General features: G+C 43.9%; 1 protein-coding gene across 1 annotated transcript in view; it reads left to right on the forward strand.

The window, feature by feature from the left end:
• The window catches only part of CMYA5 (cardiomyopathy associated 5), a 46894-nt gene extending 40460 nt beyond the window's left edge, over positions 1-6434 (forward strand). The window contains exons 11-14 of the mRNA XM_030469842.1: positions 2447-2580; positions 3363-3462; positions 4559-4735; positions 5810-6434. Coding sequence (XP_030325702.1) covers positions 2447-2580; positions 3363-3462; positions 4559-4735; positions 5810-6062 — 664 coding nt within the window. The 3' untranslated portion in view covers positions 6063-6434. The remainder of the gene's footprint in view (positions 1-2446; positions 2581-3362; positions 3463-4558; positions 4736-5809) is intronic.
• The last annotated feature ends 10285 nt before the right edge of the window (positions 6435-16719 follow it).

A 16719-nucleotide genomic window follows, 5' to 3' on the forward strand; every position in this document is an offset into this window, starting at 1 on the left:
GACCCAAAATCTTCTCTAAATACCCAGGCTCTGGGATCCAGACTGCAGAATATGAACACCCCAGTTCTACTCATTACACTAGAATGTATCTGTCTTGGATTTATAAAAGATTTTTTGTTTTATTAGTTAATAATCAGTTAGATAGCACATAGTGAAAAAGAAGATATCTTAATTTCTTTGGAAGGATACTGACTTACACAGCATTTTCCAGAAGAGAGACCCATGTGGAGGGCATCACTGTGCTTAAGACATGTTGATCTACATGTTCCCACAAACAGCTTCTGACCAATAGCTTAGTGTATCCTCCCTTCATCTCACTTGTAACTATTTGCTCAAAACTTCTTTCTGGTGGTCCGTTCTTCAGATTCACATCAAAGATGTCAGGATGGTGCTGTAAGGAACAGATTGGGTGAGAGCTTTCTAGGAAGCGTAGACAAATTTCTTCACATCCTAGGTGCCCACTTTTCCCCTTCCTCTACTTCCATCCCAGTTTTCCTTTCTCTCACTTCTGTTATGTATGCCTTCTTGCTCAGTTCCCATCTTGTATTTTACTTTGTGACTCATCTTTCGTTTTTCTCCTGTCTCCTATAGTCAGCCAAGCCTTTTTGCTCTTTAAAAGTTCTCATCAGGCAGCTCCTCAGGTTGCACCTCTTCCTTGAACCTTTCAGTAAGAACCGACCAACCTGCCAAACTCCCAGTGCTTGCTGAAGTGCTCTCGTGGTCAGGACTTTCATTAGTTATGGAAGCGAAGCAAACTCTTCAGTTGCTACCATGTTTGGCTAAACCACTTGTTTTTACCACATCAGTCCCAGCATTAATGTAACACATTCCCCAGAGGTGGCATGGCCCCACACTTATAGCACAAGAGCCCCAAACTCTCTGAAATTCTTTCAAATTGAAAAAGATATATCACAGGAGAACCTAGTGCTTTTTCTCAATTCTTTCAATCACTTCAATGTTCGATGTTAGTACAAAAATACCTGCTACAGACTAATAAGGATGATGCACCAGTCTTTCCCCACAATGCCATCCTCTTAGTCATAGAGGTCTATGTGGTGTTTGGAATTTGGCGTGTGTAGGGATGTGGGATTTTGCCTTTTCTGTGAGAAATGCGGCAGAGGCAGGCATGTGAAAAGTCCTGATGGATGAGCACTGATTATTCTTCAGATTGTACTGCTCTCTGGTGGGACATAGCAGAAAAACAGTCACTGCAAATGAATAGCAAGGATATGATCTGACTGCTGACTCGCCTGCCTCACATCCTCTGGGGTCATGGTAATTAGTGCTGGAAAAGGTAATTTGTTTAATCTAGTTTCCCATGGAGACATTATCTGCAGGAGGGTGACCATCTTGGGCTCCACTATCAAACCTGAGGTGAAAAGTGCCTTGCATGCTCTCCAAAGAACTTCTCCTGTTCATGAATTTAAACACTTGCCTTGAAGATTCCTATAAGCATTTCTGAGCAGAAATTATCTACTTTATACAGATAAGTCGTCTTTACCTGCAGGCATACAATGCAGAGGGTATATACTGTCAGGATCCAGTGTATGAGAACTTTTTAAGCCAATCTTTCATACTCCTGACAATATAGAAAATAAAATTGGCATCTTTCTAGTCATTTCCAAAGTACTTTCACTGGTGCTTCAAAGCGCATGTGAAGCAGACTTGAGTGAGTGCTGACTCTTGCTTCCCTGCAGTGTGTCAAGACATCAGCATTGAGGATGTGAGGGCTGGAGCTTTTGAGGCACCACAAAGGGGAGACTTAGTCAAAGGAGGGCACTGTGCAGAGGCAGTTCCCCTGCTGCTGCCTCTTACAAAACCAGCCTGTTAAGAGTGCATGGCATTGTGAAGGAGACAGAGAGGAAGCTTTGTTGATGAACAATTTGTGAGCAAAGAGTCCGTAATAACCAGTGCAAGGTTTCTGTGCGGTTTCAGATAAGGGTATCCATTGTTTTGGATCTGGATCATGTGCCCAGACAGTGCAAACACAGCGTGTGCATTCACTGTCATGCAACTGAATTAATTAAAAGGGTTTTTCTTTCTTTAGAAGTTTGTTCATTTTGTAAAGCAGACTTTTCACAGGAAGCAGATGAGAATTTTGTTCTGTCCTGCTTGCATTTTATGTGATGACTTACGCTGCAAAATGAGCATAAAGTGAGCATTACACCAAATGACTGCACTGAGTGAGAATGTGGTATAGGAACAAAGGCCTGAAAATTTGTCAGGCAGAGTAAGGAGGATCCCTCAAGTAAAATGGCGAAGTTCCTACATAACACAGTTGTTTGTGAAAAAAGTGTTTGCTTTTCTGATTTGGAGTTTTCCTGTGGTGCCTGTTGTTTCAGTAGTCAACAATTCCATTAGGTGGCCTAGCTCTTTGCACAAATTAGTCTTTTCTGGTTTGGATATATGAAACATTTTCAGGTATGAAAATCTTCAAAATTTGCAGATCTTTTGCTGGAATAAAGAGACCTGAACTGAAAGTATCCCTGGAGCCCAATGTGAACTATTTCTTCTACTTGAGAGCTGTCAACCCATTTGGAACAAGTGAACAAAGTGAAGCAGCTCTCATCTCAACTAAAGGTAGATCACCTTTTTCTGGTATGATATGAAAACAATGGGATGGAGGGGCAAAGCAGCCAAAGATGGCATTTTCCTTCAGAAGTCATACCTGAACTTTCTGATATGGGAGTGAGCAAGTTTTTAAGATAAAAAGGACTGTATTTTATCTGCTGAAAATTAGCACAGTCAGGGACTACTTCAGTTGAAGTTTGTATATTTATATAAATGTAAAACTGATGTGACCTCAGAAGCAAAAACATTCAATTCTGTCAGAAATATGAAATTATTAAATATTCTTCAGGGATCTCGGTTTGCTTGAGTTTGACAGAGCTCACTGTGATAAAAGATGTCATGACCTTAAAAAAAACCCTCACAATTAAAACCTTATGGACTTCAGGTTTCAGGGATGAGGAAGCATGCAGAGCAGTTTTAAAATGTAATGGATTATTTAAACTTCAAGGTTCCCAGATAAATAGTGTTAAATCATGTATGGTTCTTCCAAACCAGTCTCAAAACTCAAATTTGCTATTTTGAAAAAGCAATTGATTGAGAGTTATTCAAACTTCTTAAATACTGAAAAACTTCTTTATCACCTAGCTACGTTTCTGAATATTGGACTGTCATCTCAATCAGGCATAGCTTGGAAGAGCTTGCATTTGCACCCAATTTTCTGTTACTCCTACCTGCCAGCAGGCACAACTCTGTCCCACTAAGATGGCAATAACTGTTCATTTTATGATTCATCTCATGTTAATGTGGCCAGCCTCTTAGAACTGGTGTTTCTCTGTCACTAATGATTCCAGGAACTCGATTTCGCCTGCTGAGTAACACAGCCCATCCGGCTTTGCAAATCTCCTCTAATGCAACAGTGATCTGCCTTCCTGAAAAAGCCAAATTCGCTGGGTGAGTAGCAGCATGATGAGCACGATCACCCTGTGGGGTTCAGGATGGGTGCCTCACTCTTATTTTTGCCTTAGATAGCTTTCATATGACACTAACTAATTTCATAGAACTGAATTGTTTCAGTCATGCAGCCCCTGGACTTTATGTGATTGACCCCCTTTTCAAGCACTGCAATATCTTGATAAAGCCAGCAGCAGCATTGAGGTAGATGCTGGGAAGAGTTCGGTGTTGCCAGAAAGTCAAAGGCAGTGGTACCACCTGGGACTGCTGGGTTTGCCTCAGTCCGTGGTGACTGCTTAATCCTTCAGAGCACTTCAGCCTCAAAGCAATTTGTTGCTGCCTCAAGAAGGCCAGATTTGTGGGCTTATTTTTTAATATATTGTGGCTGAAAGTAATCTATCTTCCATACTTTGCTCCTCTAGTGAGAGCATTATTGGTAATGTTCTCCAAAACATTTGTGGCTTTGGAGAACTAGGAAGTACTCCTGGGATACACTTAGAACAGTTGTACCAGGCTAACTCCATCCATTGCAAACAGGATTTTTTTAATTTTATTTTTTTTTTTAACATACTGATATCGGTCCCATCACAAGCACAGGTTCCCTTGGGTAAGTTCTGCTATACTGATATGGCTTCTTAAAAGGTAATGAGCTATTACTGGCTTATGCACTATTTTTACTGTTACAGTTGAAAACACACGAGATGTTTGCCACTGTGTCTACTTAAAATAACTATACTTTTTAGTTTGAACAAGCTTTCTAAATTTGAGATCCATTTTTTGCCTCCGAAGTCATCTTTTCCACCTTTTGCTAGCTTGTCGTGGTTTACCCTGAGTTTTATGAAGCTATGTCCTGGTTTCATATAATTTTGGGTTAAGTTGCATGGTTTTACTCCTTAAGATGAGTCCATCTCAGTGCAAAAACGAAATTACTTTCAGTGACAACATTCAAATCTTTGATAAACCCCTGCAGTCAGAAGAACACGATGCAATCCATTAGTAATTCTAGATGATGTCGCATGACGTGACTGAAAGAAATATCACAATATGGTTAGTCCACCGGCACACTCACTTTACTGTATGCCCCTTCCACAAACAGGTTTCCTTCAGTCCTGGGTGAACTGCTGCCTGCTCAGGGACGTCATTATTGGGAAATCGTTGTCTCTAGCTGCAGAAGGTACAGGATTGGGATTTGTTACAATGCACTATCGCAGAGCAGCATCCTGGGGATGAGTGATACTTCTTGGTGCATGCGGTGCTGTCCTACACAAACCAGGTAAAGCTAAGTCAATCTAGCTACTTGGGAAGTTACTTGTCCTTCACATAAATAAAGGTGACCAGCTTCAAGAATCATGAGCAGAAAAGATTGTTCTGTTTTCTTTCTGCAAATTTGGGTCATAAGAAAAGGATACTTGGGCGACATGGTTTAGTGTGTGGTGTCCCTGCCCCTGGCAGGGGGGTTGGAACTAGATGATCTTAAGGTCCTTTCCAACCCTAACCATTCTATGATTCTATGATACTACAAAGGAGCTTTATACCTCCTCTTAATTTAAAGAAAAATCTTATAAAGTAACTTAAAAAGTAAAATTAATCTTAAATTAATTAGACCACATTAATAAAGACCACTTCACCACCCTTCACCCATTCAGTGAATAAAATTTAAAAAATTAAATAGCCACTGCTTTGTCATTCCACATTCATATCCTGAATTGCTTCACAAAATCCTAGCAAGTGTATTTATTTCCATAAATGCAGTCTTTTTAGAATCTGTTTCCATCTTCAGGGGATGTCAAGCCTCCACAGGGAATGCCTTCTCTTGCCTTGTTCTGCACAGTGATAGGCATTCAGCAGTCACTGTGGCAGGACTGCAGGACCGCTGCTGTGGTATAGGTAGTATTCAGCAGGCCAGTGCCTGCTTGGAGGTTTGTGAGACATAACCCTGTTAATTGTGTAAAGGTGCTCTTTATCAAAATAAGTGCTTTTTTTTAGTGTGAAATCATATAGATGCATGAACATAACTAGCTAAATGAAACATCTGAGATGCAAAAGGTTTTGCCAAAGCAGAGCTCGTGTTTAAATCCCCACAAAGATATGTAATAAAGATATAGATGAATATGGTTACAGCAAGTGTGCTTTTACCTTAAGAGTCCAAAGATGTCCAATCAAATGGTAGGCAGGGCTTTGAAGTGATGCCACATTCTCTTTGCTTACCTATTGAGCAAAATGCTGTTGCCACGTGATAGGCTGCTGTATGTGGCCACCTGTTAATAGGTCGGAATTTAGCTGTAGGTTATTTCTGGTAAATTGCCATGAAGAGGCTCACTGTATTCTGGTTTCCGTTTTCCCACAGCTTTCTTTATAGATTTCTTCACAGTGGTGTGATGAGTGATGTCCGTGTGACAGAACACCCAGCCAGGATTGGCATCCTGTTGGATTACAGTGGCAGCAGACTGTTATTCTTCAATGCAGAGAGAGGACTCGTGCTGTTCACCATCAGGCACAAATTCACTGATGCTGCTCACCCAGCCTTTGCCCTGGAGAAGGCTGGAGTGCTTACCCTGTGCACAGGCATGGAGCTGCCAGACTTCGTGAAGCACAGCTAATCTGCTTCACACTCTCAGGAAAGCTGACAATTACAGTGTCAGGGGACAGGGAGGGGAAGAGGGGTGCCAGGGAGGGATGTCCGGTCTTCACTGATGAATGCTACACACACAGCTCTCCCCCACATCATCAGTAATTGTAGTTAGTGCTCGGCCACATAATCACCCTGAGCCTGGAGAGAAAATAATCTCCTTCAGATGGAGATGCACCTTGTGATATACACAGCAGTACTTTTAAGGGGATAAACAAGTGTTGTTAGATATAAACATGAAGCAGGGGAAATGTACTTTCCCTGTGAAAATAATGATATTGCTAGCTGTCTTTTTAAAGTGTATGATGAGTCTGTGTATGAAATAAATGCATTTCTCACTGCAATACATGAAAGGCATCATTTCATCATTTGCCAGGGCATTCAAAGGTGATGTTTGAAAACTGTGCAAAGATTTCAACAACTGAAACATTCCGCTGGTTAATATATTACATAGGTTAATAATATCACAGGTCTTGTGTTATTGTTTGCCAACTCTTTTCTTTAAATGCACAAATTAAGAAAACTTGGGAACTTAGAAACCTCCACATTTACAAAATGGCATGTCCCAGGCTGGTCTTCTTATCAGTCATATAAAGTGTGAGTATACGACACCTACTTGCACACAGCAGACTAACAGACAGTAACCTGTGTCAGCAAATATCTGTGCCTGTGAATAGCTACTCATGAAACACATGTATGAGGAAACTTAAGAGTAGTGGTAAAAGTCTTCCTCTATGTTTTTCAACCTCAATTTGTTGGGTAAGTGGTTTTGATGGTGTTGCCACCTGGGACCTTAGAGAACAGACAAATTACCAACGACTTACTTGGGAATCACTCTTTTTCCATGACTGCTTTTTACCTTTGCACTCACAGATTTGATGCTCCTAATGTCAGGCTTGTGGACATTCCCCTACGTCTCTCTGTTTTCTCTTGTTATCTACGCTAGCACCAGCATCAATCACAGCAGCAAGGCGCAGTGTTTCAGGGCTGTCAAAACAGGCAGGCTGAAAATGGTTGACGTTGCAGAGAAATAGGGTGCTGATTTCCCCCCTTGGCTTTTTCAAACCATTTTTCTAGATACTTCACATGTCAGTGGTACAGCAGTCTTCTTGCCTGCCCCCACGGCTGAATGCACAAATGCCAGTGGTGCCGAACTCCAGTGAACGCTGGGGGGAAATTAATCTTAAGGCAGGCAGGCAATGCTTTTCATGCTGTGCCTGCTCTAGAGATTACTGCCTCAGGGGAACTGTGCAGCCAGACTCATTTCTGAGCTCAGCTGAAGAACTGTACTCCCCAAAGTAAAGCAGATTTCAGGATCCTAATGGAGACGATTTGCCTCTAATGAGAGGACTTAAATGAGCTTCAGGGAAGCTTCTGCTTTTTATGCTGAGAAGAGGTGTCTGCTGCTGCTGTTTAATTTATGATATAAAACCACCAAGGCATGTGCTTGTTGCTTCAGCCTGCTGTATGCTTGGTGTCCCAAAGAAGCCACAATCCACACTGTCGTAGCAACCTCAGGTGAGATGGGTGAGGCAAGATAAACAAGATCCTGTGACCATTTATTTTAAGCCAGAGCTCTTTTTGGCATTTCAATTAAAGAGTGCCAGTTCTGAGTCCTTGCCAGGGAGAGAGTGGAATGAAAAAGCAGGGTACTGCCCTGTTGGCTCAAGCAAGCGTTTTGTAGAGGTGTGGAGGATGGTGAGAAAAATGTCCAGGATTAACTTGGAAAGGAAGACAGAAAGAGTATTGGGGGTAGCATTATCATGAAGGCTGAGGAGGAGGAGGCAGAAGGCAGGCTGGAAGCTCACACACAGCAGATGGTGGTAAACTAAGAGGCAGGTCAGCGGTGCTGGCAGGGTGCGTTCCTCAGGCTCCCACAGCCAGTGAGCTCACCACAGGTTTGGTTATCTCTAGAGCTTAATGTGGTGGTTTAAACTAAACCTGAAAAATCCCAGCACTGGGGCAATTTTATCTGCACTCTCCTCACTCTGGTTACCGCTAACCCAAGTGTGGGATTGCTTCATGGGCACAAACATGATGTATTGCCAAGGGAACAGTGAGAAGGTAAGCAAAATGACATGAAATTATTTAGGTGGCTTTTTCAATGAAGGAAAGAAGCAATTGCCTTGTTGAAAGCAGTATTAGTAAACAGTGGTTTTAACATGAAAAGTGAAAGCTTTGTCTGTTGTCATGCATTATTACTCAGGTACTACTACAACATTCGAGCCTGACAAAATGTTTTTATTGGAGGCACCTCATCCTTAGAAATATTTGGTTCATTTTGAAAGCTGCCTGAGTCTTTTTTCTGGCTAATTGTTGTATAAGATTCAGCTCTTAGGTTGGGCAGCATCAAAAATGGTATTTACTGTTTATGTGAAAGCTGGATAAATTATTTTAGATTGAAAATGTCACTCAAAGAGCCTAAACAGAATTAATGTGAATGTCTAAATCTGGCCTGCATTAGTCTCTGTGAGATGAAGAAATGCCCAGGGAGAATATCCTGCTCAGAGAGGTGAAACAGAGTGCACACTGGGAAAAAAACCAATACACAAGAGTTAAGATTCAGTATAGGGAGAAAATTCATATTAGAAAATTTCATATTAGAGGAAAGCGGATCCCGAAAGTCACCATTAAGCTGGTGGGACTTATAATACATGGTGCAAACTCTGATGCCCTTGAAAAGCCAAGAGGTACATCTGCTATGATCTTTCAAATGCCTGGTAGGCATGAAGTGGCACTAAGTTCAGAAATTCACTTTCCCAAAGATAACTGTCTACAGAGGCTTGAACGTACAGTGTGGTCCGTATGACTTTGCATTCATATAAACTGAGATTTTGAGGCTTCTTTCATCCATTTTTTTTCTGGCCATCATAGTTTGTAACCATATATACTACAAAGACAGACAAAAACTCCCAGTCATTGTATTTTTCTTGTGCTTCATGCATTTAGCATTTAGAAATACCTCAAAACCAGCGTGACTTATTTTTCAGCAACGCATGTTAATTAGCTTGGCTGATAGTAACTAAGACTTCATGCAAATGCGGACAGGGTTGTGTGGTATGTGTACAGAGTCTGGTCATCATTCCATGTTTAGATTTACACATAAATTTATTTTAAGAGTTACACAAAGAACTGTAAAAGAGTTAGCGGGTAATGTTTATTTTCATCTCCGAAAATACAAAAGTACAAAAGCTTATGCCTAACACTGTAAGTATTGTTAATAAATATTTGGACTGATCAGAAACACATTGCATTAAAAGTAACAATTTCTTTTCATTTCAGCAGGTTTTAATTAGGCTCGTAAACCCTTGTGCACTGAGATGAGAACATAGGCCTGACTCTAAGAAGAGAAACATAAATTTCTACTGTCAAAATAGTGCCAAACTGGAATATTGCTAGTATCAGTAGTATTGATCCACAAACCTCACTTAGGTCTTTCTGTTCCAGAGAGAGTTTAATGTTTCCATGCAATGTCAGAGGAACTTGGCAATGTGTCTGCAAACCACAGCTCGTGTGGTGCCCATGCATGCAGGCACAGCTTTGCTTTTCCAGTAGCTCCTTTTAAAAAGGGAAATGTCACTGAAATATAACGGTTTGTACTGAAAATGGTCTACTGACACCTAATTTTAGAAATAGGTACATTAACCCCCCCCCACACACCGTTGTAGAACTTAATTACGTGTTATCACTAAGACATAGACCCAGTAAGGCACATTACCAATAAATCTTTGCTAAAGCCACAATAGTGTGATATTGTCTGTGATATCCATGTGAAATATGATTTCTATTAGCACTGCAGGGTTTTCAATAGATATGCAAAGATGGATTTACGAATGTGAAATTACGATCTTTCTGAATAATCCTCATTCCAGGATAATAAATAGGACCTCTGCAGTGTTGAGGTTTAAATTGGATTTGAAAAATCACATTCTGTGGTGGAATCACAATTCCATTACTGTCATTTTGCTGATGGATTTACTAGCTATCAAGAAACTCAGTACGCTCAAACCATCAAGGAAGTGATAGCATCTCTTCCGCTTCCAGCCATGTGCTGTGGAAGAGAGATTGAACTCAAAAACTTTGAGTTTGTCTAATTATCCGCCACAGTGGAAAGTAGCATTTGCTGACCAGAGACCACTCCATAGCACAGTACCTGGAAGCCAGTGTGGCTTTTAATGCTGGGGCTGGCAAAAGGAGACCTTTATCTGAGCATCACTTCATATAACCCAGCTTTCTGAAGTTGTAAGAATCTATCATCTCACATTACTTCATAAGCCTGGCTCAGAAGGCACAACTCTTACTTTCATATTCACCACAAAGAACTACATTTTGCAGTAAAATTAACAGAGATTATTTTACCTAATTCTGTAGTTGTCTTTTAGATATGTGTCTGTCTGCTTTCTGGTATCTTCTAAAACAAAATTACTGAAAAAATTATAATTGTAGAATGAGAAAGACAACAAAAGAAAATTACTGAAAAAATTCTAGCTGTAAAATGAGAAAAAAAGTAACAAATACAAATAAACTCTGAATACTTTGTAACAAGAGTGGGAGCTCTGCTCCTGGTCCAAGAGAATCCACTGTCACTGGTGTCCCACACTGGCTACCAGTATCATTATCTTTACACATGAAGGCTTTTTTTCTGAAATGCATATTAATAAAAATATTATGTTCAAGATGTGCCACTAGCAGTATAAAAAACTATTAAATGACTTAAGAAGTAATCTATATCAATATTTAACATACCAAGCAAGGGCTTTCCTTTCAAAGCAAAGAGAATGTGTGAAGAGTTTTCTGTGGTTCAGGCATAGCAGACCTACACAGAATCACATATTAATAGCTTGCCCAGGTACAGAAAAAGCATTACTTTCTGAAGCATAGAAGCATATTTTGGAAGTAAAACCAGGACATAAGCTCTTTGTGTCATTCAAGTTAAGAAAGGTCAAGTTTAAAATTGCAGGTTTTAGTTCAGGGCCTTATATTTCTATTTGCGCTTCTGCAGCAGAAACCAATGCTACGTTCTGCGATTGCAATGCAGCAAGACTCAGCTTTGCTGCATGGCACTGCAGTTATTTCTGCACACATTCAGTACGTTCAGTGGAGCCTGAATGGGTCGGGCTTGCTGATCACACGTGGCTGATTTAGGCAGTTAAAGAGCAATAAACAAGACAATTTCTCAAAGTGCGGGATTCCCAGAATACCTGCATATCCCTTGTGGGAGAATGCCATCAGCTTTTCTTCCAGTTATTCTTCCACAGCTGCTGGATGCTGGAAATCCCCCCAGAAGGACCATAACAGTTAGAGTCCATCCAAACAGTATTTCTGTTGCAAGAAATGTTAATGCTGTAAGGGCTGACTTTGCACCTTAATCATGCCTGATGTTCTTCTGCTTGAGTTAACAGAATGAAGGTAGGTAGGTCACATTCACTTTACCAGAAAAAAAAATACAAAGCTCCAAAAATTTCTCTTCCCCAGTTACTGCACTGAGTACCATGCGGTTGTGCCCTACTGTAAAGAAGCATTTTTTGTTCTTCTACTAAACGCTTGCTTTTCAATTCCTTATCTTTGAAAAAGCCGGATCTCTGCTAACAGCAAAACAAGATACAAGAAATCCCAAGGAGTTATACAGAGCTCTGCCTTTGTAATCACTTTTACACTGTTGGTTTTGAAACAAGAGTAGAAATAATTTAGGGTCTTAACATTAGTGACACTCTTCCCTTAATTAGTATAGTTTTGATCTTGAGTTAAACAGGTTGGGTTTGACTTTCCAAGCTTAAAAGAGTATTCTGCTTTTTATAGAGAAGTATCTGTGTTTTAAGGCGATACACATGCTCTGCTCATATGCCACCTTCAAATTGCAAGGCAGCTCTGCTATCTTCAGTGCAGTGATTATGGAGGACATTAAAGATTATGAAGTAATGGTTACAGGAAAAGGCATTTTGGCTGTAAGACTTAAGAGGTTGCTAACAAAGAAGAAAATCCATGACTGGTAGCACCCATGTGTAGCAGGATGTTAGCACAGGGAAGCAAAAGCTTGGAGATGTTATAGAGTCTTCACCCAAGGAAGGTGTGCATGCTGACTTTTACTGCACAAAGAAAGGAGCAAATAGGTGAGAGATACATGCTGGATGGTAGGACCAGGGTCTTATTTATGTCAGCCTGTAACAGATGCGTAACCACATGTCTAACTCCTCTTTTCAATGTACAGTTAATCAGACTGTATATGAAACCAATGGATTGCATATGCACAGACTCGTGGCACTGAAATGAATCCAGAGTGACAGTTCCCACACTATGGCTTGACGTAGTCTGGTTCCCTGGATACCCCCCCGCAGTTGAGAGCTGTAGAACAGCTGTCCTTGATTCACCGCTAGCTTCAGCTGAGGCTTCCAGTCTGGTTTGTAGACAAAGGAGAGTATACCAGCAGGAACAAGGTTAACCGTAAGAGGAAAGACAGATACCGCCAGCAGGGCCAGCTTCTTCAGGACTGCCACCAAGGGAGCTGCTGAAAAGGACCATGATGCTGGAGGCAGTTGCACTTTCTTAGTCCCACAGAGGTGCAGCAGAGCAAACTGTTAAATCACTCCTCTCAGCCCTTGGCTTCTATAGTTAGAGGAACAAAAAAGCAGTAATGACAGAATGGCAAGTTTCAAATCAGGTGGCAGAAAGTGTACAGAATGTGCTGGCGCATGAAACAGCTGTTCTCCACGAAGCAGTAACTCCTAACCACAGCCAAAAATGGTAGCTAAGTGTGGTGTGCGCTCACCTTACAGCAATTTCAACAGAGAAGTGTCTCTCGCTGTAATTCTGGAAGAGTGAAATTATTGTTCTGCAAGTATTACTGAAATTTGCATAGCTCAGCTTTGACAAATAGCCCTTTTTTTTTTTTTTTTTTTAAATTAAAAACTGCTTCATATGGAAATTCTTGACTTTCTGTGTGCAACTAGCACTCTGTAGTCTCCAAGGGGTGGAAGGTGCTCATACCATGAATCCAGGCCAGCTCCAGTACAGCAGAATACACAATATATCATCCCTCCTGATGCCTGCTTGACTAGCAATGTCCATTTGGTTGGCTCACCACTGCGGTAAGTCACCCAATAGCTTGTTCAATCCTACTTACCTTTCCTGGATTAGCCAGTACGTGACTGCTTCTTATTTTTAAAATGTTTATACTGTGCTTGCAGTGTCCTTGAACCCACCAAAAGTAACTTCTACAAGCAGTACATACATCATCTACAATAAGCAAGCTAGCAGCCATAGCAAGTATCACTTTTTTCTCTCATTTTTCCTGCAGCCTATAGTGAAAACACTGATTTCTGTTTTTGCAAGTGTCTAATTCAGTGACTGCAGGAGTGTGAGAAGCTCTCTCACTTTCTCCTGCTTTAGCCTACAGAGTCAAAGTATGCATGTGTGGGAGTACATCGTACAAGTATGGCTTCACAAGAAGGACTGACAAATTTTTAAAACACTTTTTTCTCTGATCTCACTTCTGGAATGACCCTGGTGCCCCTGATGAGTATTAGGGCACTTTTATGCCAGCACACCAGTTTTCATAACTGAGGTTGAGAGGAAAGGAAGAGTATTTAATTATCAGAAAAATGGGCTGGGTGGAACTTCTGTGGAGAACAGCAGAAGACAGGGTAACGTTTCTGAGTCACATAATTGCAAGTTACCCATTAACTCGACTGAGATGAGTCTGTATCTTTCATTATATATCCTGCTTTAAAAAACAGTGCGCTTTCCTCTTGAATCCCAAAGGCTCAAACATCGGTGTTGTGCTCTTCACTGCCTTTCCACAAAGGCCAGCAGCCGCGCCCTCAGCGCCTCCAGGTCGTAGCGCGGGACGGGTGCCTCTGCCAGGGCTGCCGGGCGCTCCGCTGCATCCTGCTGGGCGGGGGCGCCGGGGCGCCCCGGAGCTGCCTCACGCCGCGGCCCTCGGGGCCCCCCCGCGGGGCCCCTTCTCCTCGTCGCGGGCCCGGTGGCGCTGGGCCTTGGGCGCAGGTGGTCGCGCCACAGCGGCGACCTGCTGCGCAGCTGCGCCCTGGTCACGGGCCTCGGCCGGCGGGCGGACGAGCTCACCACGTACTCCTGGTAGTCGTCGTCCGCCCGCACCGCGTGCAGAACGCGGTCGAAAGGCCTCCTGCAGAGCGGGCACACCGCTCTCCTGGCGGCCCACCGCCGGATGCAGCCGAAGCAGAAGCTGTGCAGGCACCCGTCCACGTACGCTGCATCGGTGATGCCGTTCATGCAGATGGTGCACGGGACGTCTGGCTCTGGTTCCTGCCTCCCTGCCTGCTGCAGCTGGCTACTGCCAGCCATCGTGGCAGAGCTGCTCTGCTCCGGACGCTCCTCAGGACCCAGCACCATGTCCTGCAGGGAGAGAGGTTCAGAGCTGTCCTGGCGCTAGGAATGGAAAAGCAGAGGAAGACCCAGAAAGTGGTGGGAGAGGGGAGGAAAGGGCCTCCCGAAGGGTCTGCTGGTGGGCTGAGAAGTGGCAGCAGAAGCAGCCCTGTGGGACAGCCAGCCCCAAGGGCTGCCCTCCTGCCCTGCCTGGCCCCCTCGGCTCCCCCCAGGGACGCTGCCCAGAGTCCCAGACCCCTACTCTTCTGCCTCCCCCAGACAACCCGCACGGCTCAAGCCGGCACTGGGTACCTGAACAAGGCGGTCAGGGAATGCAGAGGAACTGGCCGGGAGTCCTCAGTACTGCCCACTGCCACAGACAGCTGCGTGGGGGACACGCAGCACCCCCACCGCACAAAGCTCTGCACAAAAGCAGCGCTCCAAGTGCAGGTCCACAGTCCTGATGGAGCTTACACGCTGTGTGTGCGCACCAGGAGCCTTGGACCAAAGGCACAGGAGCACAGCCTGCGGCTGCAGAGGAGCACTGAGGCTGGGGACAGCACAGGAGCCTCCCAGTGACATCCCCGCGTTCTCTGAGGCTGTCTCTCAACCTGGCAAACAGCAGTAATGCAGGAGAGAAACCGTGGTGACGTCCTCGATGCCAAGGGAGCGCCCTGGTGCAGCTCCTCCAAGGGCAGTTGGGGAAGGACTCACTCCCCGTCTGCCATGCGAAAGCCCATGGCATGGCCCAGAAGGGACCTCTGGAGATCATCTTGTGCATCCCCCCTGCTCAAGCAGGGCCATCTTGAGCCAGCTGCCCAGGACCATGTCCAGGTGGCTTCTGAAGATCTCCAAGGATGGAGACTCGAGCAGCTCCCTGGCCACCCTGTGCCATTGCTCCATCAGCCTCACAGTAAACAAGTGTTTCCACATATTCAGGAAGAACCTCCTGTGTTCCTGTTTGTGCCCTCCAAGAGCTGCCCTCCCGCCCTGCCTGACCCCCTCAGCTCCCCCCAGGGACGCTGCCCAGAGTCCCAGACCCCTACTCTTCTGCCTCCCCCAGACAACCCGCACGGCTCAAGCCGGCACTGGGTACCTGAACAAGGCGGTCAGGGAATGCAGAGGAACTGGCCGGGAGTCCTCAGTACTGCCCACTGCCACAGACAGCTGCGTGGGGGACACGCAGCACCCCCACCACACAAAGCTCTGCACAAAAGCAGCGCTCCAAGTGCAGGTCCACAGTCCTCGTGGACCACCAGCATCCCAGGTCCTTTTCTGTATAGCTGCTTTTCAGTCAGTCCATCCCCACTATATACTGGCACTTGTTCCTCCCCAGGGGCAGGACTTTGCAATTGTCTTTGCTGAAGTTTTGATGTTCCTTCTGCCTTATCACCTTCTCCAGCCTTTCAAGGTCCTTCTGCTTGGCAGCCCAATCTCTAGCATATCAGCCTCTCCTCCCAGTTTTGTGTCATTAGCAACCTTGCTGAGGGTATATTCTGCCTCCTCATCTAATTCATTAATAAACATGTTGAACAATATCAGACCCAGTATTGAGCCCTGGGCTAGTTACCATCTTCCAACTAGATTTCATATCATTGATTGCCATGCTGAATCCATCTGCCTGAGCTCTCAACAAAAGTCTCCTCTCTAACCCCTTCTAAAAACCCTATTTTAAGCTTCTGCAGTAAAATTAGCACCGTATAATGGAAACTTTGCATGTAATCACATCTCAGTAGGATGCTTGAGCTTCATTATGACATTCTGGTGAGGCAGATCCTCAAGATTTTGTGGAGGTCTAATGCCCACACAGTTACTGCTTAGCAACCAAGAGCTTCTTCAGGAGAAAGCAAATCTTTTGCAGCCTGGGAGTTGGTTGCTGTGACTTCCACCCAAGAAGGAGGAGGAGAGCTGAAGCTGTAAAGTGAGTGGCTTTCAGCACATTCATCTCCAAGAAGATACCAATGGCTTTATTCCTCACATAATGGTCTGTGTCACTGACCTAAGCACATCTCAGAGCCAGGCACTGCCTTGAAGATTTCCCCAATGTTCTGGGGCCATAAGAAAGGCTCACTTCTTTCCTCAATAAGATTATTGCTTACTGGTCTGCCCTGTGCCAGAATCCAAACTGTTCTGAAAGTGTTCTCTTTTATACACTCCAGTTTATTCATTTCTCAGCCCAAGTAGCATTAGCCCAGCCTTGAGAGACACTGGCCATGCACCTAGCGGGGAGCTGGGGCCAGCTGAGGCTCACTACGTGCTTGGTGCAGCAGGGATCTGTCCCCTGACCT

The sequence above is a fragment of the Strigops habroptila genome, chromosome Z (assembly GCF_004027225.2).
Source record: "Strigops habroptila isolate Jane chromosome Z, bStrHab1.2.pri, whole genome shotgun sequence".
Lineage (NCBI taxonomy): Eukaryota > Metazoa > Chordata > Aves > Psittaciformes > Psittacidae > Strigops > Strigops habroptila.